Source organism: Mauremys mutica, unplaced genomic scaffold (genome assembly GCF_020497125.1).
Source record: "Mauremys mutica isolate MM-2020 ecotype Southern unplaced genomic scaffold, ASM2049712v1 000049F_np12_subseq_15227682:15323992_obj, whole genome shotgun sequence".
Classification (NCBI taxonomy): Eukaryota; Metazoa; Chordata; order Testudines; family Geoemydidae; genus Mauremys; species Mauremys mutica.
Window position 1 is genome coordinate 64,286 of NW_025422818.1, and position 26,426 is coordinate 90,711.

The 26,426-nt window shown below is 44.9% G+C and overlaps 1 protein-coding gene and 1 pseudogene across 1 annotated transcript; both read right to left on the reverse strand.

Annotated features, from left to right (window-relative positions):
* Nucleotides 1-482: 482 nt before the first annotated feature.
* On the reverse strand, nucleotides 483-25,744 carry LOC123356920 (centromere protein F-like). Its single transcript, XM_045000187.1, has 10 exons — nucleotides 25,727-25,744; nucleotides 19,196-19,372; nucleotides 17,475-17,636; nucleotides 16,149-16,311; nucleotides 7,410-7,715; nucleotides 7,190-7,258; nucleotides 6,559-6,651; nucleotides 4,793-4,928; nucleotides 845-1,022; nucleotides 483-497 (listed from the first exon to the last, which is right to left on the reverse strand). Exons 1-10 carry the CDS (start codon nucleotides 25,742-25,744, stop codon nucleotides 483-485), a joined length of 1,317 nt encoding a protein of 438 aa, XP_044856122.1.
* LOC123356917 lies at nucleotides 6,743-7,265 on the reverse strand (annotated as a pseudogene).
* Nucleotides 25,745-26,426: the final 682 nt, after the last annotated feature.

The following is a 26,426-nucleotide window of genomic DNA, read 5'->3' on the forward strand; positions in this document are numbered from 1 at the left end:
CCAATCAATTCTTTGCCCTCCCTTTTGGGACATCTGTAAATATCTGAAACCCAAGATTCCCTTCTCCCACATACACGTGTATTTCCAAAGGAAGATATGGTGAGGTTCGTAGCTAAGTCTACCCAATGTAAGCGAATAGTAGGATATTGGATCAGGGCCCAGGGTGTGCAAGTTGTTTTTAAGAGGCGCTCATTTGGGGGTGTTTCAGAAATAGCTCTACCTTCCCCTCGTGATTCCTGGTATTGGCTGTGGTTAACCTTTGCATTGGGGCTTAATATGCCCTCTGGATCCAGTAGAATCCCTTTGGTAACTGGGTTAAAGCACAGGATCCAGATGGACAATTGTAGGCTCAGGAGCTGCCTTAGTTCTGGTGCCATAAGGTGGTTCTTCAGTGGTCGGGATTTGTCTGAAAAATCGAATTTGCAAAGCGGACCGATTATCCAAGGAGCACCTGCAGTACGGTGAATACCAGCAGCCCAACGCTACGCCCAGTAATTCTGTGAGGAGAACAATAAACATGCACCACGTCCAAGGGTCCCGGTATTTGAGTGGCATCTGGGATTCGTGACCTAAGGGTCTAAACATAATGAAAATATTAAATGTATCCAAACAGTTTAATTTGCGACACATGGACCCATTTTAACTTGACATTCTTGTTTATACGGTAAATAAGTGGACCGAGGCGATCCACTACGGAGTATGGTCCCGTCCATTTTGACTCCAATGTGTGGTTCCTTTTGCCCAATTTTAAATACATTGCCTAATCTCCTGTTTCCCATAGCTGGGGATTCCCAGACTTTTCCTGATCCATTTTTCGATTCATTAATTCAGTGGCCTGGTTTACCTTAAACTGTAGAGTGGTTTTGTTTTCCTGCAACTGCTTCAGCCGCTGCCAATACTCATGAGTTTCCAGGGATGCTGAACCCTCCATGTCCCGAATTTGTTCAGGGTCAATGACCAACTTCATGGCTTGCCCGAAAAGCAGTTGATGTGGCTGGATTTTTGTTCGTAATCTGTTGCTGCTGCGGACCGCAACGAGAATGAGCGGCAGTTTGTCTGGCCAATTTTTACTGGTGGTGTCCACAACCTTCCTGAGTGCTTCCTTAATGGTCTGGTTCATTCTCACCACTTGGCCTGATGACTGTGAACATTTCCCCTATGAATGACCCTCCATTGTCAGAGTCCACGATCTCAGGAGTTCCATACCAGCAAACTACTTCTGAGAACAACTTTTTCACAGCTCTTCGGGCACTTTTGTTTTTGGTAGGAAAGGCCTTTACCTATCCTGAAAATGCATCTATTATCACAAGCAGATATTGAAATCCTTCCTTACTTCTTGGCAGTTTGTCAATAAAAGCAATTTGAATTCTATGCCAAGGACCCAGTCTGCACTGGTGCAGCATTTGAGGCTGGTGTGGGGGGGAGGGGTATCTTTTGTGCATTGCACACAGTTTCTTACCCATGTCTCTACATCTCTCATTCCCTTCCATTCTGCTACTTGCTTCAACCTTCCCAGAGTCCCTTCTACTCCTTCGTGAATAAACTGGTGAGCTATGTTCACTAGTTCCTGTCTTTCAATTCTTCCGGGGACACAGACTGATTCTAATGCCTTCTGTTCCTGCCTTCGAGTTATCACTGCCACTCCCTCATAATCTTGGGCTATTGCATCAGCACGGTTATTTCACACCGTTTCGGCTGCTGAGCCTTTCTCATGGGCTTTTACATGTCTAATTTTTAGTTGGTTGGGGTGTGCGGTGACCCAGGCGTAAATCCACTTCCATTCATCCATATATGCTATTTCCTTGCCATTTGTGGCTTTCCACCCAATCCTTTGCCAATCATACATCCAGTATTGTACCCCGTTCACACAGTAGTTGCTATCAGCATAGATGTATATTGCTTGGGGGCACTTGTCTTTGTCATACTGCGTCAGGACTTGGTATATGGCATGAAGTTCAGCATGCTGTGCTGAGCCTTGGTCCAAATATCTTTTTATCACTGTTTCTTCCAAATTTATGGCAGCATACTTAATTCTTTTCTTCCCTTGTACTACCATAGAGCTTCCATCAGTAAACCAAATATGTTTTTCCTGCCCCACCATATCTAATTCCTCAAGAGGGAGTGCTTGCACCTGACTGATCCTTTGTTCTAGTGTGGTCTCTGGACACTCGTGCTTGGTTCCTTTTTCGATCAAAGCATGGGTCAGAATGTCTGGTTTAGAAACGGTCTCAGTAGTGACCCCTCGATTTACTAGAGTCAGGGTCCATTGTGCCATTCTGGTGTTTGAGACCCTGCCGCCCATCAGTTTTCCTGACAGGATGTATTTTAAGGGAGTATGAGTACTTTGAATTGTGACTGGGACTTGGCTGGTAAGCGGTTCAAAGGCTAGCACAGCCCATACTGCGGCTAGACATTCCCATTCACATGCATCAAAATTTAATTCTGCACCTTGGAGTTTTTTAGATTCATATGCCGGGGTACTAGCTTTTGATCCTCATTCTCTTGCAGCAGGGTGACTGCCATTGCAACTTTATTTGCGGCTAACCGGACGATGAATGGTTTAATTTCATCCAGAAAGCGCAGTGCTGGGGCTGACAAGGCTTTTTGTTTCAAAATCCCCAAGGCGGTTTCCTGTTCTGGGCCCCATTCCCACTTTGTTGTCTTCTTTAACAGTTTCCAAAGCGGGAGCATGATTTCAGCATATTTATAAATGTGTAGTTAGAAGAAGTTGAATCCCCCTAATAGTACCCTGAGGGAATGCTCATCTGTAGGGGCTGGCATTTCTACAAGCGCCCTTACTTTTCTTTGGTCAGGAGGGAAGATAGGTAGACCAATCACAGTACCCAAATAAACAATGCGGGGCTGCACAAGGTGAGCTTTTCCAGGCTTACCTTAAAGCCAGTTTCGTGAATTAAGCCAAGTACCTCTTCCGTGAGACGCAGGACGACTTCTTCGGGTCCTCTGAAAATTAAGATATCATCCACATAGGAGAACACGATGGCTGATCCTATGGGCTTAGTTGATCCAGCATTTTCACAACATGCTGGTGTGCGATGGCTTGGGAATCCTGGAAGCCCTGGGGTAAGTGCTGAAATGTGTATTGTTGGTCCCTTATAGTAAAAGTGAAGCGGTCCAGTGAATCTGGGTGCAGGGGTATTGCGAAAAAACAGCTAGCAAGATCTATGACGGAGAAGTATTTGGAGGTGGCCTGTACTTTTTGTATCACTTGGGTCATGTCTGCCACAATGGGGGCCATTGGGATGCTTCCTTTATTAATTATTTGGAAATCCACCATTAAGCGCCATGACTGTCCATCCACCTTAAGGAGAGGCCATACTGGAGAATTAAAAGCGGAGTTTGTTTTCCTGACCACTCCCTGCTCTTCTGGTTCTTTAATTATCTGTATTAGTTGATTTTTGGCTTCCCAGGGGTACCGATACTGTTTCTGTGGGGGTACCAAGTCTCCTACAATCTTAACACATGTATTCATTTTACCACAATCTGTCTTTCGCTGCGTCCAGACCATGGGAAATTTAGAGCGCCGTTCCTCTTTTTTTGTTCTATGGTAAGGGCAGCAATCCGCATATCGTTTTTTGTCTGTAACACAGGCATTTTGGTTTACTGTGGGATGATAAGGAGGAAGCATTTCCATCCTCCATAGGATTCCCCTGGGGAGATCAATGATGATATTATTTTTAAACAGCCAGTCTGTTCCTAGTATCACGTCATCAGTCATGTGGTGAGTTTGGATTAAATTCCCAGAAGTATGGAATCCCTGGACCATGAAGGGTACCCGTATCCATTCCTTCCGGTACTGGTTTGTCCTTTAATTCCTGCTTGCGGGGTGTTTTTAATTAGTGAGACAGAGGCTCCAGTGTCAATTAGAGCCTGAAACGCCTCTCCTATTTCCCTGGAGTCTGATAATTTCTTGCACGATATCTGTTAAAGGGGCCTGGTCCCATTTTTCTCTATTTCCTCCCAATTGCATTAATAATTTCCATGCCATGCGGCATACATCAGAGGCGGGCTTTTCTGCCAGTCTACCATCCTCAATCTTTGGGAGTTCCAGATACAGTCTTTCCCAAGATTGATATTGTCCCCTTCCCGGGAATCTCCCTGGGATGTTCAACACCAGCTTTGTAAAACTGTTAAAAAATTTCACAATATATATATATATATACCTTTTGGGGTTATCTCAAATTCCAGTCCCCACTGCTATTACAATCTTCCTTGTGGAGGAGACACAGAGAAGAGACAGAGCTAAGGGGAGGAGAGGAGAACTGGGACTGGCTGAGCAGAGAGACTGGGACAAGCAGACTTAATTCCAGCATATCCGAACTTTTGAATGCTTTTGTGTGTAATACATATATGCACACGCACACACCCCCTGCTCTAAGCATCCAGGCCTTTCAAGAACTAATCACATATTTGTGATGAGCATTACATTGGGAAGATTTAGCTCATTTCCATTTACCAAGTTAATGAGCACTTGGCATGAGATCACAGATTTGATCATATCAACCATTTTAAGTTTACCATTATGCCCAGACCTTTGTTATATGCCAAGCTTTATTCATTATATTTACATTGATGACCTCATCTTCAGTATATTCACAGCAGATATAAAGGAGGTATGAATACCACAGCATATCTTCAGACTCACTTGGATAGATAAATACATAATGTGGATTTCCCAGGCCCTGCACATTTAGATACATTTTTAAGAACAGTTACCTTTTGTGATTTGCTGCCACCAACTGTCAGTTAAGAGATCTCCGCAGGATTATCTGACCTGCCATTTTGTAAACTTTGGGAACAGGTTGACAATCTTTGGCTTTGGGCAGCAAGACAGGGACTGGTCCTTAGGTTTAGAGTTGTTCTACGCAAAACATAAGGGCTGATTTTCTCAGTAGGAATATCAGCAAACCCTGAAAAATAAACAGCTTCCATTAACCACAGCTGATTAAGTTACTTTATTGTTCTAATCAATCTGATCTTACTCATTTCAAGATGGAGATGAGAAGAGGTAATAATATAGGAAAGCAACACAGGATTTCCTCACCTGAATAAAATAGTCCTAATAATTCCCCCAGTATATCTTGCATTCCCAGAATTTTATATGTGAACTCAGGAAAGGCTGTGGATCTGTGCAACAACTCCTGTACTAAAATGGCAGAAAGAGTTTCCCCCAAGAAAATGGTCTTTTTCTTTTAAAGGGACACCATTAACTGGAAAATCATTTCCATCTCAAAATTATATCTCTTCCGTTGTTCTAAATAGAGATGGCCAGAGGGTGACAATTCCATTTTCCAAAATCTTTCAAGGTTTCAGAATTTGTTTTTATTCTGGATTGAAATGAAAACAAAAGCCTTTCAAATGCTTTCATAAAATGAAATTGTATAAAAAATGTCAGGTTTTCAATTTGGCTGCCTTCTTCCCTTCAAAAGTCCACTTTGTACCTCAGAAACCTTCCCAGCAAAAACTGTCAGAATCAATACATCTCGGCTTTGAAAATACAGCACATTTCAATGAGAAAACATTTAGTCAAAAATGTTTAAGCAAAAATATTCCACCTTCCTATCAACCAGAAGATAAAGGTGTTTTATATTGGGAATGTCTGGGCCTAGAATCCCTTTCTTTTGCCAAAGGGCTTATGCAAAGTTTTTGGAGGCGCCCCAAAGTCAACAAAATGTCTCTAGACTGATTTTCAAAACTACAACCTTATATTAGGACTCTGGTTTTCAGAATTTTTGGCTGTTTTGCATTTGTCATCAAATACTACAAAACTGTACAGATGGGAAGACATCACACAGACCAAAAGACAAAACCACTAGAAATTACATACACCTACAACAAAAGATATTATCCCCTTATAGCCTTAATTGTATAATAGGACTTTTTTTTTTATTTTTTTTTATTTTTTAAAGCACAAGGAGCTAAACTCAGCTCTGACAAGCAGTTGAGTTAAATGGATTTATGCAACCTATACCAGGGCTGAATTTGGCCAATGATGTCCAAGTTTTTACAATGCTTCCAAGTCACACCTATGACAACACGATTATTTAGATAAGTGTGCGCGTACACACTCTCCCCAATGTGGACCGTTCTCCTCTAAAGAAGTAACAATTACCTTTTCTGACCAGCTCTGGGAGTCCGTCTGGCTCATACTCTGGCTCGTTGTCCTGGGTCAGTGAATGTGCGACCTCATCAGCACCTGACCAAAGGAAAGAGTCATTACCTGTACAAATAACTTTAAGGAGACTCTGGAAAGATGCGTGTAGAATGCAATGATCTCAGTCATTCATTTGTTAATTAAGTACATAAGATGTGTGCTTGTGCAACCACAGTAAACTATACCAAATAAAACAAAACAGACCTCCTGTAAGGGTTACTTTATAGAAGAGATCTCTGTTGATACCATATTTACTGTCAGTCCAATGATGTCCAAGTTTTTACAATGCTTCCAAGTCACATGTATGACAACACGATTATTTAGATAAGCGTGTGCGCGCACACTCCCCACCAATATGGACAGTTTTCTAAAGAAGTAACAATTACCTTTTTTGACTATCTCTGGGAGTCCGTCTGGCTCATACTCCTTATTCTCATGGGTCAGTGAATGGTTGTTTTTTTTTTTTTGTTTTTTTTTTGCTTTTTAAATAGTCTTAGATCTTTAATAATGAAGATAGATAACTGACTATTTGATCCAATGTTATGCAGCTATATAGAGCATCATACGTAGCTATTGCACAATATATCTACAGGATTTCCAGTAGAAAGGAATGTATAAAAAGTTCTATCACAGAAGTCCTTGGACATTAATTTTTGGTGCTGGATTCTAACAAATCTTTTGCTTCGTTTATTTTTGTTGCTAAGTAGGGTGATCCACCTTTATCAGGGTGATTCAAAATCATGATTCTCCTATGAGCTGTTCTAATCTTGGCCTTGTCAGCAGATGAACTTATGCCTAAAATAAGACTAGCTTCTCGTCTACTCATTTTCTGTTCAAAACCTCCTTTATAGTAGGATGAAAAACTAGCGGTTGCATTTTTCTTTGCTGTTTCTCTGAATACTTGTTACAGTGGTTTCCAGACCTGGAAAGCATAGCGACCTGCAAATGCAACAGCTGCAACACCCAGGCCAATTGCCATCATAGTTCTGGCCAGCCCCCTGTCCATGTCGGGCTCACCCTGCCGGCTGTCGCCGGGGACCCTCGCGTACTCAGCGTAGCGCAGGGTCTCCGAGTGGGCCCCGGCACCTTCCATGACAGGCCGAAAGAGTGAGGGCGCCATATGGGTCAGTGAATGTTGGTGGATGGCTCCCTTTTGAATTTTTTTAGATAAGGTCTCTGGTATAGGGGATTTTGGTTCCCCATCAATTTCCTTGGTTTCTTGGCATCTTTGTCTTACCTGAAAGCTTAGTAGGATCTTCATCTGACCTCTTCTCTGTAACTGACTGATTGTTAAGTGTTACTGGATTATCTGAATTTTGTGAAGGAGAATTAACAGCATTTGCTGGCTGTTTCAGCAGAGCATTTAACAGAGAGACCTGTGTTTTTAACAGCTCATTTGCTTCCTCTAGTTTATAGTAATTAATAATCAGAGTGCAGTACTTCTCCAGGTTCTCTTCTGCTTCCTTGGTTTTCTCTTCTGCAGAGTCCTTTAGTTCTTCCAGCTTCAACCTCATTTCTTCTGCACTGGCAACCTCATCAGCACCTGACCAAAGGAAAGAGTCATTACCTGTACAAATAACTTTAAGGAGACTCTGGAAAGATGAGTTTAGAATGCAATGATCTCAATCATTCATTCGTTAATTAAGTACATAAGGTGTGTACTTGTGCAACCACAATAAACTATACCAAATAAAACAAAACAGACAACCTCTAAGGGTTACTTTATAGAAGAGATCTCTGTTGATACCATATTTACTGTCAGGCCGACATGTACCGTGATTCTTTGTAATCTGCCCCTGACACACACTGCATGGGAAACATTCATTCTGGCATTTCCTAACTTTGAAGTGTTTAACATTACCACCTTACCATTGTTGTGGAAAAATCGACCACACCTTTGAATTTTGGATCAGGCAGCCGGAGGCACTTTTATTGTAGTACAAGCATGCATGCAGGGAGAGGGTTAAGCTCCCCTCTGCCTGTTACAAATTTTACCAAGCTTATAAAGGTTAAAACCGCAAATTAGCATTTACTTAAAATTCCCTTATTTGGGAGTATCAATTGTACCATTAACAAGCTACTTCAGTTTTTTCCCATATATGGTTTTTCCTTTCATTGTTTCTGGGCAGTTTTTGTTGGTGGTCTGCCAGTCTTAAGACCCTTTCTTTGCGGTTACATTATACAGGCTAAACTTCATAAAGCAATCTAAACACAAGCTGAACACTCCTTTCTTATTTCCTTCTTTTGGTTCCTCATTTTCCCTGAATGCCCTCTGTACAGATAAACATATTAAAAGCAGAAATGCAAACTTTGGCTTTATATATAACAGTTGTCTAGACTATAGGCCTTTGGGCCTAATACAATAAATGCTGCAAGCAAATAATAACCTAGGCTGGACAGGTGGGGCAAATTTTCCCTATCACCATTATTTTAACAGTTTTTGTTTATATAATTGAATATAGCTTGTCTCAGAAATATGGATCCCTTTTTATACCAGTAGTTATTCCACTTATTGGACACACATGAATATTTGCTAGCCTAACTTACCCTAGCTAATGGCAGACAAGTTGTAGTATTTTAACATTGTGGTGACCACTTTAAACTGTTGTCCTAATAGCTCTATACTTAGCCCCTGACAACTTTTGAAATGACTGAAGCTTGTGATCAATAAAACCCCAATGTATGTGTCTTAAAAAACAGTTGTTAAAGTTAATAAACTCCAGCACTTCCTGGTCCCAGAAAGCTGCAACTAGTACCAGGCTGATGATATTTAGAAAAAGACGGTTACTCACCGTTGTAACTGTTGTTCTTCGAGATGTGTTGCTCCTATCCATTCCAGTTAGGTGTGCGCGCCGTGCGTGCACGGCTCTTCGGAACATTTTTAGCCTAGCAACACCGGCGGGCCGGCTGGGCGCCCCCTGGAGTGGCGCCGCTATAGCGCTAGTTATATACCCCAGCCGGCCCGTCCGCTCCTCAGTTCCTTCTTGCCAGCTACTCCGACAGTGGGGAAGGAGGGCGGGTCTGGAATGGATAGGAGCAACACATCTCAAAGAACAACAGTTACAACGGTGAGTAACCGTCTTTTCTTCTTCGAGTGATTGCTCCTATGCATTCCAGTTAGGTGATTCCCAAGCCTTACCTAGGCGGTGGGGTCGGAATGAGACGTGGCAGAGTGCAAGACTGCGGAGCCAAAGGCTGCATCGTCTCTGGATTGCTGCACCAACGCGTAGTGGGAAGCGAAAGTGTGGACAGAAGACCAGGTGGCCGCTCTACAGATGTCCTGAATGGGGACATGGGCCAGGAAGGCGGCAGATGAGGCGTGCGCTCTCGTAGAGTGAGTGGTAAGACGGTTAGCTGGCACACCAGCCAGCTCGTAGCATGTTCTGATGCATGCAGTGACCCATGAGGAAATCCTCTGAGAGGAGACCGGTTTGCCTTTCATGCGCTCTGCAACTGCTATGAACAGTTGTGGCGAACGCCGGAAGGATTTTGTTCGTTGTATGTAGAACGCAAGGGCCCTGCGGACATCCAGGGTGTGCAGCTGTTGATCCCGACTCAAGGCATGAGGCTTCAGGAAAAAAACGGGAAGGAAAATGTCCTGATTTACATGGAATGCTGACACCACCTTAGGGAGGAAGGCCGGGTGAGGCCGAAGCTGGACCTTGTCCGCATGAAAGATGGTGTACGGAGGACCGGCCGTCAGGGCCTGGAGCTCGGAAACTCGCCTCGCTTAGGTTATGGCGACGAGAAAAGCTGTTTTCCACGACAGGTGGAGCAGCGAACACGTAGCCAAGGGCTCAAAGGGGGTTCTCATGAGCCTGCTCAAGACCAGATTCAGGTCCCAGGGCGGAGTCGGAGGCCGCACTGGCGGGAACAAACGCTCTAGACCCTTGAGGAAGCGGGAAACCGTCGGATCGGAGAAGATGGACCGGTGACCGACGGGCGGCCTGAAGGCAGATATCGCCCCAGGTGCACCTTTAACGATGAGACCACGAGACCCTGCTCTTTAAGTGACCAGAGGTAGTCCAGGATCGTTGGGATAGGTACGACGAATGGATTCATGTCTCTCTGGTCGCACCATATGGCGAATCGCTTCCATTTAGAGAGGTAGGTCGAGCGAGTGGAGCGCTTTCTGCTCTCCAGCAGGACTCGCTGGACCGCCACCGAACAAGCCCGCTCAGTGTGGGTCAACCACTCAGGTACCAGGCTGTCAGATGGAGGGACTGCAGGTCCGGGTGGCGGAGCCTGCCGAAGTCCTGCGTTATCAGGTCCGGCAATAAGGGTAGAGGGATGGGATCTCGTACCGATAGCTCGAGCAGCAGAGTGTACCAGTGCTGTCTTGGCCAGGCCGGAGCGACGAGTATGAGGTGGGCTCTGTCCCTCCGAAGCTTGAGAAGCACCCGATGTACGAGCGGGAACGGAGGGAAGGCATATAGTAGGTGACCCGTCCAGGGCAGAGGAATGCGTCCGACAGGGAGCCCGGGGCGCGACCCTGGTACGAGCAGAACTGGTGGCACTTCCTGTTCTCTCTGGAGGCGAACAGGTCTATCCGGGGAAACCCCCACCTCCGGAAAATCGTGTGTACCACATCTGGGCGGAGGGACCACTCCTGGGACAGGAACGACCTGCTGAGATGGTTGGCCAGCGTGTTCTGCACCCCTGGAAGATAGGACGCCACCAGGTGAATGGAGTGGGCTATGCAGAAGTCCCACAGTAGCATCGCCTCCGTGCACAGCGGGGAAGATCGGGCTCCACCCTGCTTGTTGACATAAAACATCGCCGTTGTGTTGTCCGTCAACACCGCGACACAACGCCCTTGGAGACGGGAGCAGAAGGCTTGACAGGCGAGGCGAATCGCCCGCAGCTCCCTGACATTGATATGGAGGGAGAGCTCTCGGGGCGACCAAAGACCTTGGGTGTGCAGGTCGGCTAGGTGCGCCCCCCACCCCAGCTCTGACGCATCCGTGGTCAGAGTGACGGATGGTTGAGGAGGGCGGAAAGAGACTCCGGCACACACGACTGCTGGGTCCAGCCACCAGGTGAGCGAAGCGAGGGCCGGCTTCGTGGGCGTGACTACCATATCGATGGAGTCGCGGTGGGGCCGGTACACTGACGCAAGCCAAATTTGAAACGGGCGAAGGTGCAACCTCGCGTACTGAGTGACGAACGTACACGAAGCCATGTGGCCCAGAAGGCGGAGGCAGGAACGCACCGTTGTCCGTGGGAAAGATTGTAGGTCTCGAACTATAGAGACCAGAGACTGATGCCGAGGTTGGGGCAGGCAGGCCCTGGCCAAATTGGAATCCAGGACCGCACCGATGAACTCCACTCTTTGCGAAGGGGTCAACATCGACTTCTCGGCATTTATCATAAGCCCTAGACGCTGAAACAGGGCTAGGACCGTGGCCATGTGGGACGCCACCAGTTGGCGGGATGGTCCTCGGACTAGCCAGTTGTCGAGATAGGGGTAGACATGTATCCGACGACGGCGGATGGCCGCGGCCACCACTGCCATACACTTGGTGAATACCCTCGGCACTGTAGAGAGGCCGAAGGGTAGCACTGTGAACTGGTAGTGCGTATTGTTGACAACGAAACGCAGGTAGCGCCGATGAGGAGGGTAAATGGCGACATGAAAATACGCGTCCTTCATGTCGAGGGCAGCAAACCAGTCTCCCGGATCCAGGGAGGGAATGATAGTCCCCAGGGTCACCATGCGAAACTTGAGCTTGACAAGGTATTTGTTGAGCTCTCGGAGGTCGAGTATGGGTCGTAGACCTCCCTTCACCTTGGGGATTAAGAAATATCGGGAATAAAATCCCCTGCCTCGCAGATCGCTCGGCACCTCCTCTATAGCACCCAAGCTCAGCAGAGACTCGACCTCTTGTAAGAGGACTTGCTCGTGAGAGGGGTCCCTGAAGAGGGACGGGGTGGGTGGGTGGGAGGGTGGGGGCGAAACAAACTGAAGATGGTAACCAGACTCTACCGTGCGTAGCACCCAGTTGTCCGATGTAATCTGGGACCACGCCGGGAGGAAGTGGGAAAGACGATTGAAAAATAACGGGGAAGGATCCGGGGGAGAGACTGATGGGCCGTCCTCGGGCGTCCCATCAAAACGCCTGCTTCGGCCCTTGGGGGGCCTTGGAAGGCGCCTGGGACTGGGTACGCCGATTGCCCGATGGTCTACGGCGGTTCAGTCTGCCCCTGCGTGCATTGTCAGGCCGTGACCTGGACTGATTGAACGGGCGAAAGGGCTGCTGCCTGAAGGATCTCCGCTGTGTCGCAGGCGTGTGCATGCCCAGCGTACGGATGGCAATGCGCCCATCCTTAAGGGTCTGGATTCTGGAGTCCGTTTTCTCCGAGAATAGGCCCTTGGTATCGAAGGGCAAGTCTTGCAATGTATATTGAACCTCTGGCGGCAAGGTGGACGATTGCAGCCAGGAGATCCTTCTCATTGTTACTCCCAATGCCAAGGTCCTGGCTCCGGAATCTGCAGAGTCCAGTGAGGCCTGAATGGAGGACCTGGTAGCTTTCTTGCCCTCTTCTAGCAGGGCTGAGAACTCCTGCCTGGAGGATGTGGGAACCAACTCTGTAAACTTAGAGAGGGCCATGAAATTATCATAGGCATAGCGGGCCAGGAGAACCAACTGATTGGCTATGCGTAGTTGGAGGCCGCCAGCCGAATAGACCTTTCGGCCCAACAGGTCCATCCTGCGCGCGTCCTTGGACTTCGGTGCTGGCGCGGGTTGCCCATTTCTTTCCCGGTCATTCACCGACTGTACAACTAGAGAGTCCGGGGCCGGGTGGGTGTACAGGTACTCGTACCCAGTCGGGGGTACCGAGTACTTCCGCTCCACTCCGCGGGCAGTGGGAGGGATGGACGCAGGTGACTGCCAGAGTGTGGTGGCATTTCTCTGGATAGTCCGAACAAAAGGCAGGGCCACTCGCATGGGGGCCTCCGCTCCAACCACATTAGTGATCGGGTCCTCGTCCTCGATGACCTCTGCTACCGGGAGGTTGATAGCTTGTGCCACCCGACGAAGGAGGTCCTGATGGGCACGTAAGTCAATCGGTGGGGGATCGGATGACGAGGATCCCGCCACCGCCTCGTCGGGCGACGAAGATGAGGAATGGCCCTGACCAATGGGAAGTGGCTGAGGCTCGTCCATGGGGTGCGAAGCCGCCGCCTCCACGGGATGTTCCGCTTGCACCGGCGGCGGTGGAACCTCAACCGGAGGCGATGGAGGGGGCCTGCTGACGGTGGCTTCCGGCACCCTGTGGTCGGAGGGCCCCTGTTGCGGGAGGGAGGGGGCGCCCTGAGCCTCGTGACAAGCCCCCCAGGGGGTCCAGAAGCCCCATTGCTGAGGACCAAGGTCTTGTCCTTGTGGGTCCGCACGGTAATCTGCACCGCTGCCGTCGTGTGAAGCGACCGACGGTTGGCGGGAAGGCCACGGGGGGGCAGAGGCGCTCAGGGACTGCGCCGTCGATGCCACCAGTCTGTCCGTGGACGGTGCCAGGTACCGGTGCCGATCGTCTCGGTACCGGGAGCGCGAGCGGGACCTTCGACCGCGAGAGTACCGGGAGGTCGACCGCGATCTCAACCGTCGTCGACGGGAGCGGCTTCGAGAACGGCGTCGGGAGCGGTGCCGGGATCCGGACCTTCCTCGGTGCCGACGGTCCGGAGAGCGGGACCGGGACCTGGACCTGGACCTGGAACGCCTCCGGGAGTACGACCGGTACCGCGATGAGGAGCGGTACCGGGACTGCGACCGGCGCCGAGAAGGAGAGCGGTACCGGGATGGAGACCGGTGCCGTGACCTTGAACGGCGGGAAGGTGACTGTCTCCGGGATCGGGACCGGGAGCGGGACCTGGATCGCCTTCTATCCCGTTTGTCAGGGGTGGCAGGCCGTACCACGGCCGGTTTGCCCACTGACGGAACAGCCTGCACCGGCGGTGCCGGGGGCCGGAGTTTCGGTGCCTCTGTTAGCTCTATGAGCTCCCTCGCCGTCGAGAACGTCTCGGGCGTGGACGGGAGAGGCAGCTCGACCACGGTTTGCACCGGGGAGCGCGGGGGTACCGGACTCGACGGCCCTGCTGGCGCCGGAGTCGACGGTACCGCGCACGGTCTGCGCGCTGTCGAGGTCGGTGCCGAAGGCGCCGCTACTGGCTGCTGGACCGGTGGCCTCGACGTAGCAGTCTCTACGGCTTTGGGCTGCGGCTTCCGTTTCCCAGATGGTGAATGGGAGCGGTGCCGGGGCTTCAGTGCCGGCTGCTTCTTAACAGTCTCGGTATCGGACCGGCTGGGGACCGCTGGAGCGCTCCGCACCGAGGACGACGGCGGAGCTGAAGGTGTCGGCACCGCAGGGGTAAGCGCCGATTCCATGAGGATCTGCCGTAATCTAATGTCCCGCTCCTTTTTCGTTCGCGGCTTGAACGACCTGCAAATGGGGCACTTATCTGGTCGATGTCCCTCGCCGAGACAACGAAGACAGGAGTCGTGAGGGTCCCCAACCGGCATGTGCCGCTGGCAAGCCGCACAGGGCTTGAATCCCGGTGTCTTGGGCATACACCCGCACCGGACGGGAAAAGAGGGGCTAAGCCCCCCTAATTCCCCCTAATCTATCTAATGACTACTCAACTAACCAATTTTAACAACTAACTATGTACATTAAACACAAAAGTAGAACCAAGGTGAGCTAGGTAAGTGGAGGACGACGAGCACTCCACAGTTCCAACTGGCCGTCATGGGCGGGAAGAAGGAACTGAGGAGCGGACGGGCCGGCTGGGGTATATAACTAGCGCTATAGCGGCGCCACTCCAGGGGGCGCCCAGCCGGCCCGCCGGTGTTGCTAGGCTAAAAATGTTCCGAAGAGCCGTGCACGCGCGGCGCGCACACCTAACTGGAATGCATAGGAGCAATCACTCGAAGAAGAAATGGAGGTACTGTCTGAAGCATAACACTTTTAGAGCTGCTCCTCTCTCACTGTCTACAATCCAGGAGGATACCAAAAGCTGTTTGGAAGGACATATGTATAAACTCTAAAAGATGTAAATTTCTCTATTGTGGATGCTGAACCATCAGCCATCTATACCCAGAATGTGAATTTTCTTTATTGTGATGGCCAGCAATGGAAAGAACAGACATACTCCAACATTTTACACTCTGTGATTAGTACATGTCTCAAGCAAAGCACTGTAAGACGCTATACACAACACTGTAGTCGTTTAAAAAAATAGCCTCCCCTTCATCGTAAGGTCATTTTTTTAATTTCAAAACATAGATGTTGAAAATTTATATTCGTAACCTATAAGGAGACTCTGAAATTTGAGGAGACAGATCTTGGGCCAGATTGTCAGCTGGTGTGAATGGCAGAGCTTCAGACGCTATACTGATTTACACCAGCTGAGGATCTGGCCCTCATCTGAATCAAATGTAATAATGGATGTTTTGAAAACATGCTTTATAATTAAATGCATTAAGGTTAGAAACAGGATCATGATTAAGGCTACGTTTTAGTTACAGGTATTTTCAGTAAAAGTCATGGACAGGTCACGGGCAATAAACAAAAAGTCACAGCCCCATGACCTGTCCATGACTTTTACTAAAAATACCTGTGACTTAATCTTACCTACTGGGAAGGGGTCGCTCCAGAAGATGACTGGTGGGGGGGCAGGCCCGGGCCCCACTGCAGCCCTAGTTGGACCAGGGCCCTATGCGGGAGAGGGAAGCAGCCCGGGGTCCCCTGTCACTGGAGTATGGGGGCAGCCCCGGGCCCCACCACCACTGGGCAGCATTGGGGACCAGCTGCCTGGGGCTGCCAGCGCAGCGGCCAGTGTGGCTGGCCCCTGGTTTTCCTCAGCTGCACCAGTGCTGCAAAATTCATGGAGGTCAAGGAAAGTCACGTCACAACCTTAATCGTGATTAACTTATAACTATATTCTAGTACCGCATTTCCTTATTAAGCTACCACATACTTGGCTTTTGCTTCTTTAATAGAGCATCATGTTCATTAATTTGTTTCTGCAACATTTCTTTTTCCTTCTGTAGCTGCTTACAGGATTTTATCCACATCTCCATTTTTCTACGAGCAAATTCATTTTGCTTCTTCAGTTGATATATATGCTTCAGATTGTCTACCTATAAAATAAAAATATATTGTTTTAGTGGCTAATAGGAAACTTCATTCTCCTGTCTAAGCATTATACTCTCACTAATGGTATCTCACCTGTCAGTAAAAGTTAAGTCATGTTTATTGGAAAGCTTCATGTGTGTAGATTTCCTTGATAGAGAAATAATAATCTAAATATAATATTTGAAATAACCAGTTGACCCAGCTGAAAAGCATGTGGTCCAGGCATGTTTGTCCACGCTATGTGCATTGGAATGCCAAAATAAATGGATGGTGGATATCTGGCAGCCTTATAAAAAGCACTACAGGATAATGTAAATATCAAGCACAGTGCTCCATTAGCTGGGCATGGAGTGAGTACTGTAATTCAGTGCCTGCTTGCCACAATACCGGCTCCACACTGTGCTACATGAGTGCTTTTCAATGTTTGTTTATTTATGAAGTGAGAGCATAGAAGTACAGTCCCTTATTCACCACAAACAGAAGTAGAAAAAGACTGCAGGCTAGAATACGCAGAGGGAATTGATAAGAGAAAATTCAGCTAGATGGACAGGTTTAAAAACTTTGCTCCACCCAACCTATGTACGTTACAAGTAAAACTTCATACAGTCATTTCCAGAAATGTTTTGCAACGGCATGTGGAATTGTTGACATGCCTATCTAAATTATTAGCAAGAATAGTGCTGTCATAAGAAGAATCAGTTAATAATTTAGATGGAAATTCTGCATACATCAGAACTGATATGCTCTCACAAATTGAGTGTGACATAATGAGGTAGTAGAAACAGTTTAAAGACAATAGGGGCATGTCTACACTGGAAAGTTTCACAAGGCATTAATTAATGTGTTCATTAGCATGATGTTACAACATGCAGTGTAGACACTGCCCTGTTATGTTTAATATCACATCAGTCAGTTATGGTTAACCTTAGGGGCAGAGTGAAAAGACATGTTTAAACACGGTTTACTTTTCAAGTACAGACCTTGGCAAAGTAGGATTATCTTCATTTTAGTTGGTGAAATTAAGGCAGAGTCAAAGCCAGAGGTCTGCTCAGGAGCTCTTTACTTCCAGTTCTGTGCTTATACCATTATACGATGCCTCTTTCTAGATACCACGTTGCAATTTAGTTTGAAAGTCAAAAATTAAACAGTGTATAGGGAAAATACATACCTGAACTTTCTTAAGTTCTTCTATTGTCTGGTTAGCATCTTTCAGAGAATTATTTAATTGCTCTTTACGTAACTTCAAGAGCTCCATTTCCAACTGTTGTTCATCCAGACACTGCTCCAATAAATTCAATTTCTCTTGACAGGCCTGAATTTCTACTTCATTCTATAGGCAAAAAATGATAACTAGTACAATTTTGAAAAGGCCCCCTACAGAATACGACACAGAAAATGTCCTTATTGTCTGCAGGAGCTTTGCAGTAAGCTTGTGTAATATAAATGCTTTGTTTTGAATTTAAAATGTGAAAGACCAATTTGCTTTATGTGTAAAACCTTGTATATAAGAACTGTGCCTAGAAGACTTCAACGATATTTTAAAAGGTAGTTTACTAGAAATCTTGTTTTAAAAAACCCTCTTTTTTTTATTCATAGGAATGAAAAGAATAAAAAGACACAAGTAATTTCAAATGGGGTGGTTATCGGAACTAGGGCACTTAATACCTGAAAAGCTTGTAGGTACACATTTGTGCAGACAACTCTTTCAAGAGGAGGGAGGAGGACTTGTTATGACTATTGAATAAATATATAGTTTGAAGTGTCGTAAGCCTTATATTTTTCAGTACAATTTGTAAAGTATAATAACGATTTAGAAAAATCTATAGAACTAAGTTACAGTAACATTCAGTGGGAGTTAAGCTCCCTAAAGCCAAACATTACACTTAAAGATGAGAAGAGATCCTTAAACAAATCAGATAAAAGTGTTGTACAACAGAGGCAGATCTAACATGCTTTTTCCTGTTTTCATAGGTTCAGACCGATGGTTCATATTTTACTAGCTTTTCTGTATAGGATCTATGTGGACTCTGTAAGGCCAAACAGTTAAAAGTTTTGTTAGAATTTCTACTAAAAGCCTCCAATTCTTCATAACCTAAATGTAGAAATACTACTCCTCAAGCTTCTTCCTTCTATTTGCTCTCACTTCTCCAGCTGCCTCTCAAATCATCTTGGATGCCACACAGGCTCCAGCTCAGTCTCTTCAAATCTGAAGTTCTTGAATCAAATTCTGCTGCCCTGCACCGTGTGTTGTCATTTATCCCACTGCAAAGTTACTTTACACTTGCGTAGAGGACTAATACACAATGCAGCACAAAAGAGAATCTGGCCCTTTATATTTTTGCTAGTAATTAATCTCCACCACATTCCACCTCTATCACATCTGATATAATGAGACACCTACTTCACGGGGATGTTTTATGGCTTAAATAATTCTTTGTGAAACAATGACATCCTGAGATAGACGGACTAGTATGATTATTAAACCTCTATTCTGTCACATTCAACTCTTTTCTCTCTCTCATATTCAGTCTCTTCTCAAATCCTGCCACATCCTCCTTTTAATGTAATCACAATTGACTCTTTCCTCACAATCTCCAATGCTGTAACATTTGTCTTTACGCCTAGATTAGCAGACGGTTAGACCCACTCTACCAAGCCCTTCCTCCCAGGAGTAGTTCCAGTGAAGATGTGTGAACACAACATTCAAAGTATTAAGTTTATGAAATACTCTACACATTCATTTTTCCCCATAATAATTATTGGAAGTAAATGCTTTGAAATACTATAGCTAAGACAACCTCTTTTGGGGGGATATTATATACACAAGTTGTTTGCTGAATATTCAAATCTTCCTTAAGATCCCCCGTGCCCTTTTCTTGTTTGCTTTACCTTTCTTTTTGCTTCTGTCAGAAGAGCCGTATGATTTTTCTCTACTTGATGAAGTCTGCTTAGATATTCTGATATTTCTTTTTTCATTTCTCTCTCTTTTTCCTCTAGCTCTTTCTGAACTCCATCCAAACGCTTATTTGGTTCATTTTTTCCTGAAGTAGTTAGATCCAGTTGAATCTACAAACAAAAGTTGCTCAGTCTTTGGTAATTACATTTTTATAGATGGGGAAAGAGCTGACATATTAGACAATTTGGCTTTGCATCTGGAAAAATCTTTAAATGTCAAAAACTGACGAGGTAAAAGAAAACGATTTAATGGCTGTATAGCTACAGTACTGTAGTCCCAGACTCAAACTTTTTAACATAAAACAATAGCATACAAGATTACAGAGAAGATGGGCCTCTCTGTCATATACAAAGGCATTTTAGCTCTGAGTTGTACAAGAAGCTTCATCCCACCAATGATGTTAGCAATAAAGCCAAAGCTAACCTCACAACATATACAGCAATTGTTCCTACTGAGGGTGTTCTGAGAGGTTCAGGGTCATTAGTCTCACCATGACAAAAATGTTGCAACATTCTGAAGTATTTAAGTTGTCTATTTTAGTGACTATTCTGTGGACATATTAGGATATAGAGAGTTACTTCTGGGTATGATTCCTAAAAGTCATACTGAAATTCATGGCAAAACATCTGTTGACATCCAGGAACAGGCCCATAGTCATGTAGTTTTGCACACAGTTTCTGCAGCTAAGATGCCTATTTAAATTAGTCCTCCAGCATGTCTGTTACATCAGATAATTTAACTTTGTACATATCCAGGTCAGACTTTGCCTTGTCAAGTTCTTTTTTTAGAAGCATAAGTTTTTAAGATATCTGCTGCTTATCAAAAGAAACAGATTCAAGTTTCTCATGTAAGTCTGAGTTTTCTTTTTTAAGTACTAGAACTGTTTTTTCTAGTTCTGCATAAGCAGTTATCTTTGCAGTTAGTTCTGTATGCTGCAAATCCAATCTTGAGTTTAATACTTTGATTTCTATGAGCAGAGCATCAATGTTTGTATTGCTTTCTTCTATGCCATGGAGCAGCTTCAGGTTTTCACTGGATGTCTGCTTTATCTGTAGCTGAAGAGTTTCAGTTGTTACTTGATTTTCCAAGAAATCCAGAGGCGTTATAGAAATGATGTGATTAGAAAATGACAATTCATTGTGACAGTCTATCTTTTTCTCCAACGTATTTCTATATTCAGTCTCTGAGATCAGTCATGTAGTTTTGCACACAAATAAATTTGTTAGTCTCTAAGGTGCCACAAGTACTCCTGTTCTTTTTGCGGATACAGACTAACACGGTTGCTACTCTGAAAGACAAGAGTGAGTCTACAAAGAAGACTGAGAAATTTCTTACCTGGTACTTTTCTGCTAGTAGCTTCTCTCATTCAGAACAAATGGGTAATATCACTCACCTGTACAATTTGATCCAGTGTTGTTGCTGGAGGCTGTCCGAAACCGATTGCGGTTCGATCAGCTTTGGTATTGGGAGAGGAAAAACCAGGCTGGACCAGAATTAAGTTTAAAGCCAAGTGGCTGCGTTTATTGGGGGATAGTTACAACGTTGGCCGAGGAGGGGGCAATTCTTAGCTGGGATGTTATTAAACAATACAAACACACCCAAAAATCATTAACAATACAAATCTATACTGCTCACTGCTTCACACTGAGTAGGCAGACACACCAATTACACAAGATGGAAATCGGGTTCGTCAGAGCGGTGCCCGGTGCAACACAGAAAAGACCCACAGGCCACTGCCTCAACCGCCCTTGCTTTCACACTAAGGGATTTACCCAGAGTGTGGTGCGGCTGCGATTGTGCAGGTTCCACTCACACAGACCGCGGGGACAGAAACCCCTTGGTCAGCTAATCCTCAGGTGGAGACAGCACCTAGCACCAAGCACTCCAGACAAAGACAGAGCAGTAACTCACACAACTTAAAACAGTCTATAGTTAACTATCTACTAAAACCCAGAACAACTATACAAACTAAACAACTGTGCAATTATGAGCTCAATAATTCAAGTCTCATATACTGTATACACACTTGGTACCGAGTTAGGAAGGGGGAAAAAGAGAGAGGAAGCTAGGTAAGTAAACTGTCAGAAATTAGAAAGCAAATACCGCACTCCAGACGCAGCTGACCAGCAGAGCAGACACCAGAAGCATGACGAGCTGATGGAAATAGATCCAAAACGATAAATCCAAAGCGATAACGAATCCAAAACGACACGACACGAGCTAGCTATACGGGGAGGAGACCCTGGCTGAAAGGTTGATCAGGCCCTTCAGCTGACACGCGGATACTCCACACGAACACGAGCTAGCTATACCGGGAGGAGACCCTGGCCAAAAGGTTGATCAGGCCCTTCAGCTGACACGCGGACACGCCACAAAGATTTTGGGGGGAAACCTAGTTTTATTCGAAGGGTCTCACTCACTCGTGTCAGCATCTGATTGGTCCCTGGCTCTTACATCCTTCAGGCTCTAAGCAGTTGCCCCCCACGCCAACAGGATCTGCACACAGCACACTGGCATCTCTGCACAAGGCACTAGCCTGACCCCTAGATGACCAAGCAAAAGAGAGCGGGAAAATGCACACAGCACTAGAATGTTGCACACCGCACCTCAGGGTTGCACACGACACCACGGTGTTGCTGGGCAGAATTAGGTCTCTGCCCTCTCCTGTGGAACAAGAACCTGGTCCAAGATGGAGACTGCCTTGTCCTTTTAGCAGAACAAGATGGCCGTGGACCGACAATTGGCCATACAGAGCCATAACTATGTATAGGGTTGCGACAGAGGCTACTGGACTAAGCCTTGTCCTTCAACTCAGGTCATTAGAAGAGTTATTCCAAAGCTATAGGAACACTCTAGCGAACTATTACTAACCTTAAGACAACCTGAAATGATGATAACTAACGTTAAGACAATTATATATTTAAATATCCCTTTAGAAAAAAAATTCCAATTTTCTTTAAATTGTATCATAGTCCTTTATCGGATAAGGACAGTGAGCTGAATTAAGAGATACTACTAGTAGAAAGAAAATTATTAGGTAAGAAATTTTTAGTGCTGTGGGTTAATCGCAGTTAACACACTCAATGAACTAAAAAAAATTAATTGCAATCAATTGCAGTTTTAATTGCACTGTTAAATTTCAATTGCTGTTCTATTGTTTATTAAATATTTTTGGATTTTTTCTTCATTTTCAGATATATTGATTTCAGTAACAACACAGAATGCAAAGTATACAGTGCTCACCTTACCTTATTTTTATTACAGATATTTGCACTGCATAAACGATATAAGAAACAATATATTTCAATTCACTTCATAAAAGTACCGTAATGCAATCTCTTTATTGTGAAAGTGCACCTTACAAATGTAGATTTTTTTTTGTTAGATAACTGCACTCAAAAACCAAACAATGTAAAACTTTAGAGCCTGCAAGTCCACTCAGTCCTACTTCTTGTTCAGCCAATCGCTAAGACAGACAAGTTTGTTTATATTTACGGAGATATTGCTGCCTGCTTCTTATTTACAATGTCACCTGAAAGTGAGAATCGGCGTTCGCATGGCACTTTTGTAGCTGGCCTTGCAAAGTATTTACGTACCAGATATGCTAAACATTCATGTGCCCCTTCATGCTTCAGCCACCATTCCGGAGGACATGGTTCCATGCTGATGATGTTCGTTAAAAATATAGTGCATTAATTTACTTTGTGACTGAACTACTTGGGGGAGAATTGTATGTCCCCTGCTCTGTTTTACCCACATTCTGCCATATATTTCATGTTATAGTAATGACCCAGCAGATGTTTGATTTACGAACAGTCACTGCAGATTTGACAAAATGCAAAGAAGGCACCAATGTGAGATTTCTAAAAATAGCTACAGCACATGACTGAAGGTTTAAGAATCTGAAGTGCCGTCCAAAATCTGAGAGGATCAAGGTGTGGAGGATGCTTTCAGAAGTCTTAAAAGAACAACACACTGATGCAGAAACTATAGAACCCGAACCACCAAAAAAGAAAATCAGCCTTCTGCTGGTGGCATCTGACTCAGATGATGAAAATGAACATGCGTCGGATCATTATTGAGCAAAACCTATCATCAGCATGGACGAATGTGCTCTGGAATGGTGGTTGAAGCATAAAGGGACATCTGAATCTTTATCATATCTGGTACATAAATACTTTGCAATGCTGGCTACTACAGTGCCATGCGAATGCCTGTTCTCACTTTCAGGTGACATTGTAAACAAAAGCGGGCATTATCTCCTGGAAATGTAAACAAACTTGGTTGTCTGAGTGACTGGCTAAAGAAGTAGGAGTGAGTGGACTTGTAGGCACTAACGTTTGACATTGTCTTGTTTTTGAATGCAGGTTTTTTTGCACATAATTCTACATTTTTAAGTTCAACTTTCATGATAAGGAGATTGCATTATACTACTTGTATCAGGTGAATTGAAAAATAATATTTCTTTTGTTTTTTGCAGCACAAATATTTGTAATAAAAGATATAAAGTGAGCACTGTACACTGTGTTCTGTGTTGTAACTGAAATCAATATATTTGAAAATATAGAAAACATCCAAAAATATTTAAATAAATGGTATTCTATTAACAGTGAGAATAATCGCGATTAATTTTTTTAATTGCTTGACAGCCCTAGACATTTCTCATTATGCTGAAGAGAGAAATGGGAAATAGCAAACAGTGATTCACAGAAGTATGTGTGGGTGAGAAAAAGGATAAATCAGAATTTTAGCTTTTGATAGAATAGGACAGAATTAGGAGTTCCCCCCCATATAGAGCAAAAGCTTCGTATTGAAGGAATTACCTGGGAACCAACCAAGTAGCAACTTACAAAGGATGCCTCTGCAGAGAAATGGGAACCTACTTTGCAAATCTTTCTCAGATGAGGCTCAGATACTTCTGTCCAACAATACCACTAGGGACTTTATGGAGAGAGCCTTGATTCACACAGTGAATGGTTTCTCAAAGGCCTAGCGTGCCAACTAGTGAAGGATTTTAACATCTTGTCTGTAGCAACTTTGAAACGCCCAGGTCCCACATTTTGGATGGAAAGAGATGAAGAGTATATGACTGGCATATATATTTTTATATGCTTAAGATAAATCTTTTAGAGCTCTAGCAATCCCTGCTAATGCCACAACTTTTCCAAAGTTAAAGTTGAAACAAACTAATTTCCAAGAATTATGGAAAGAGGGCAGAAAAGTTTGTGGGCTGTAACATTTTCTTTACAACCAACCAAGTGTGGTTCTTATACAGCCGGAGGAACTAATTCCAAAATCTGACTTTAGAACAAACAGCAACTAGAGAAACCAACTGCTGGCCAGTCTGATGAATCTTGACATTTAGTGCTCAGTTGGGAGTTTGATATACCTGCATAAAGAACACTTATGGCTGGTACCCAAATTTTATTATGGCGTTTTGGTTGTAGATCTCCAGTCAACCGTATGGGAGAAACTCTAGTGTAGCTAAGATCATCAACCTTTTGTGATTATTAATTATGTGTACTAGTTAGACACCAGGACCCCATTGTGCTGGGCACCAGAAAAAATATATATAACAACAATTTATTGTTGTTGTTTCCTTTGCACCATAAGTGAAACTTTATAAGAACAATGAATGAAATTTCCTGATTGAATTCTGCTTGGATACCAAAATGTATCAGTGAGGGTAATGGATATTCTCTGCTGAACTGCACTTTTCTTTTGACACCCAGGTGGTAATTGTAGGCAGCTCAGGTACAGTTGAAATAGGGGCCCATACTTCAAGAGATCTGGTTTTTCTGCAGGCGTAGTGGAGATTCCTTAGCTATCAATCAATTGTATCCAAAAATTTCCAGGACTTCTTGCTAGTGAACAACTAGATGGAGGACTTCAGCTCTGTCCTCTTCCCTTTATGCGAACTGTCTTGTAAAGCAGCAGATTCTTCTCTACATCTGACATTATTTCCATGGCCTTTGAGAGAAGTTCTGACCTCTGGTTGGTTACTTATTTTCAAAAGGGATATAAACATTCATACTTCAGAGCACAATCCAACTTCTAACAGGAGATAGGAAGAAATTTCCCTTGTGGGTCAGTTATTCCATAACTGCCCTCTACAGGTTTCTTGAACCTTCCTCTGAAGCAACTGCTACTGGCCACTGTCAGATGACCTAGTGGACTCAATGAACCACTGGTTTGAGCTCATCTGTCCATTCCTATGTTTTTGTTCTAACACTACTAAATTATGTAAAAGTAAACTAAAAGGAAGTGTACCCTGACATACTGAAAAACTGTACAGCACAAGGTGTGAGGTTGAGAAAGCTGGATGCTCTTTTTTCTGAGTGACCCACCGTAACCCTGGGGTCATCTTGTCTTCCAGGTATGCTCTTCACCAAGTGAGGTTTGTTCCTTTAACAGTCATACAAAGTGAAAACTGGGTTGGCTTAAAGTATGTTCCTTGTACTTACCTGCCCCAAAAGAGACATTTGGACAGGATCTGAGAATATGTCCACAAAAGGAATTTCTGGAGGCACATTTTGAAACCCCACTCAGAGGACAGTACCAATGCCTTGCATCAGCAAACCTGGTCTCTGTGGAAGACTAGCTACAGGGTGACTGCTGTCAAAATACAATTGCTGAGATGGAGTTTTGTGTCTTTGTAAATCTTGACCACAGTGGTAAATTTATAGTAAAAGCCATGCTTATTTTTAACCTGCTTGAACAATTTCCTGCATTGGATTCAGAATATTCTTGAGTTTGAACTCCAGGTGAGTTGGATTCCTTTCTAGCAGCTGGCAAGTTGTAAATGGATCTGTTTCTCTGGTCAGGGCACAGTGATGTTGTCTGTAAATGGACAGGGTTGTGTAACTTGATACCTCACCCTTGCTGTGATACTACCAGCCATTTAAACCTCTTGACACAGAAGATAGGTCAAAACAAAGAGTCTTGTACAGGAATTGTAAACTCTTCACACACAAATGCTCATTTTGTCTTTGTGATGCTGAAGATTTAATTGTTTGGGAAGAAAAAGATTTAGGTCTTCCATGTGAGCTTCTGCTTCATACTCTCCCCTCTGCTAGGCAAACATTCCCTTCATGAATACCTTTGGTGTTGGCAGTGACCAATGGATTACTATGCCGGCTTTGACAAGGAGGGCTCAGGCTTCTG

Excerpts from the sequence above, each read along its gene's own strand:
- LOC123356920 (XM_045000187.1), bottom strand. Across the intron at positions 16,312-17,474 it reads AAGAACTTAAGAAAGTTCAG|GTAGACAATCTGAAGCATAT; the intron begins GTATGTATTTTC and ends TTTATTTTATAG. Across the intron at positions 4,929-6,558 it reads CCCAGAGATAGTCAAAAAAG|GGTTTGCTGATATTCCTACT; the intron begins GTAATTGTTACT and ends TTTATTTTTCAG.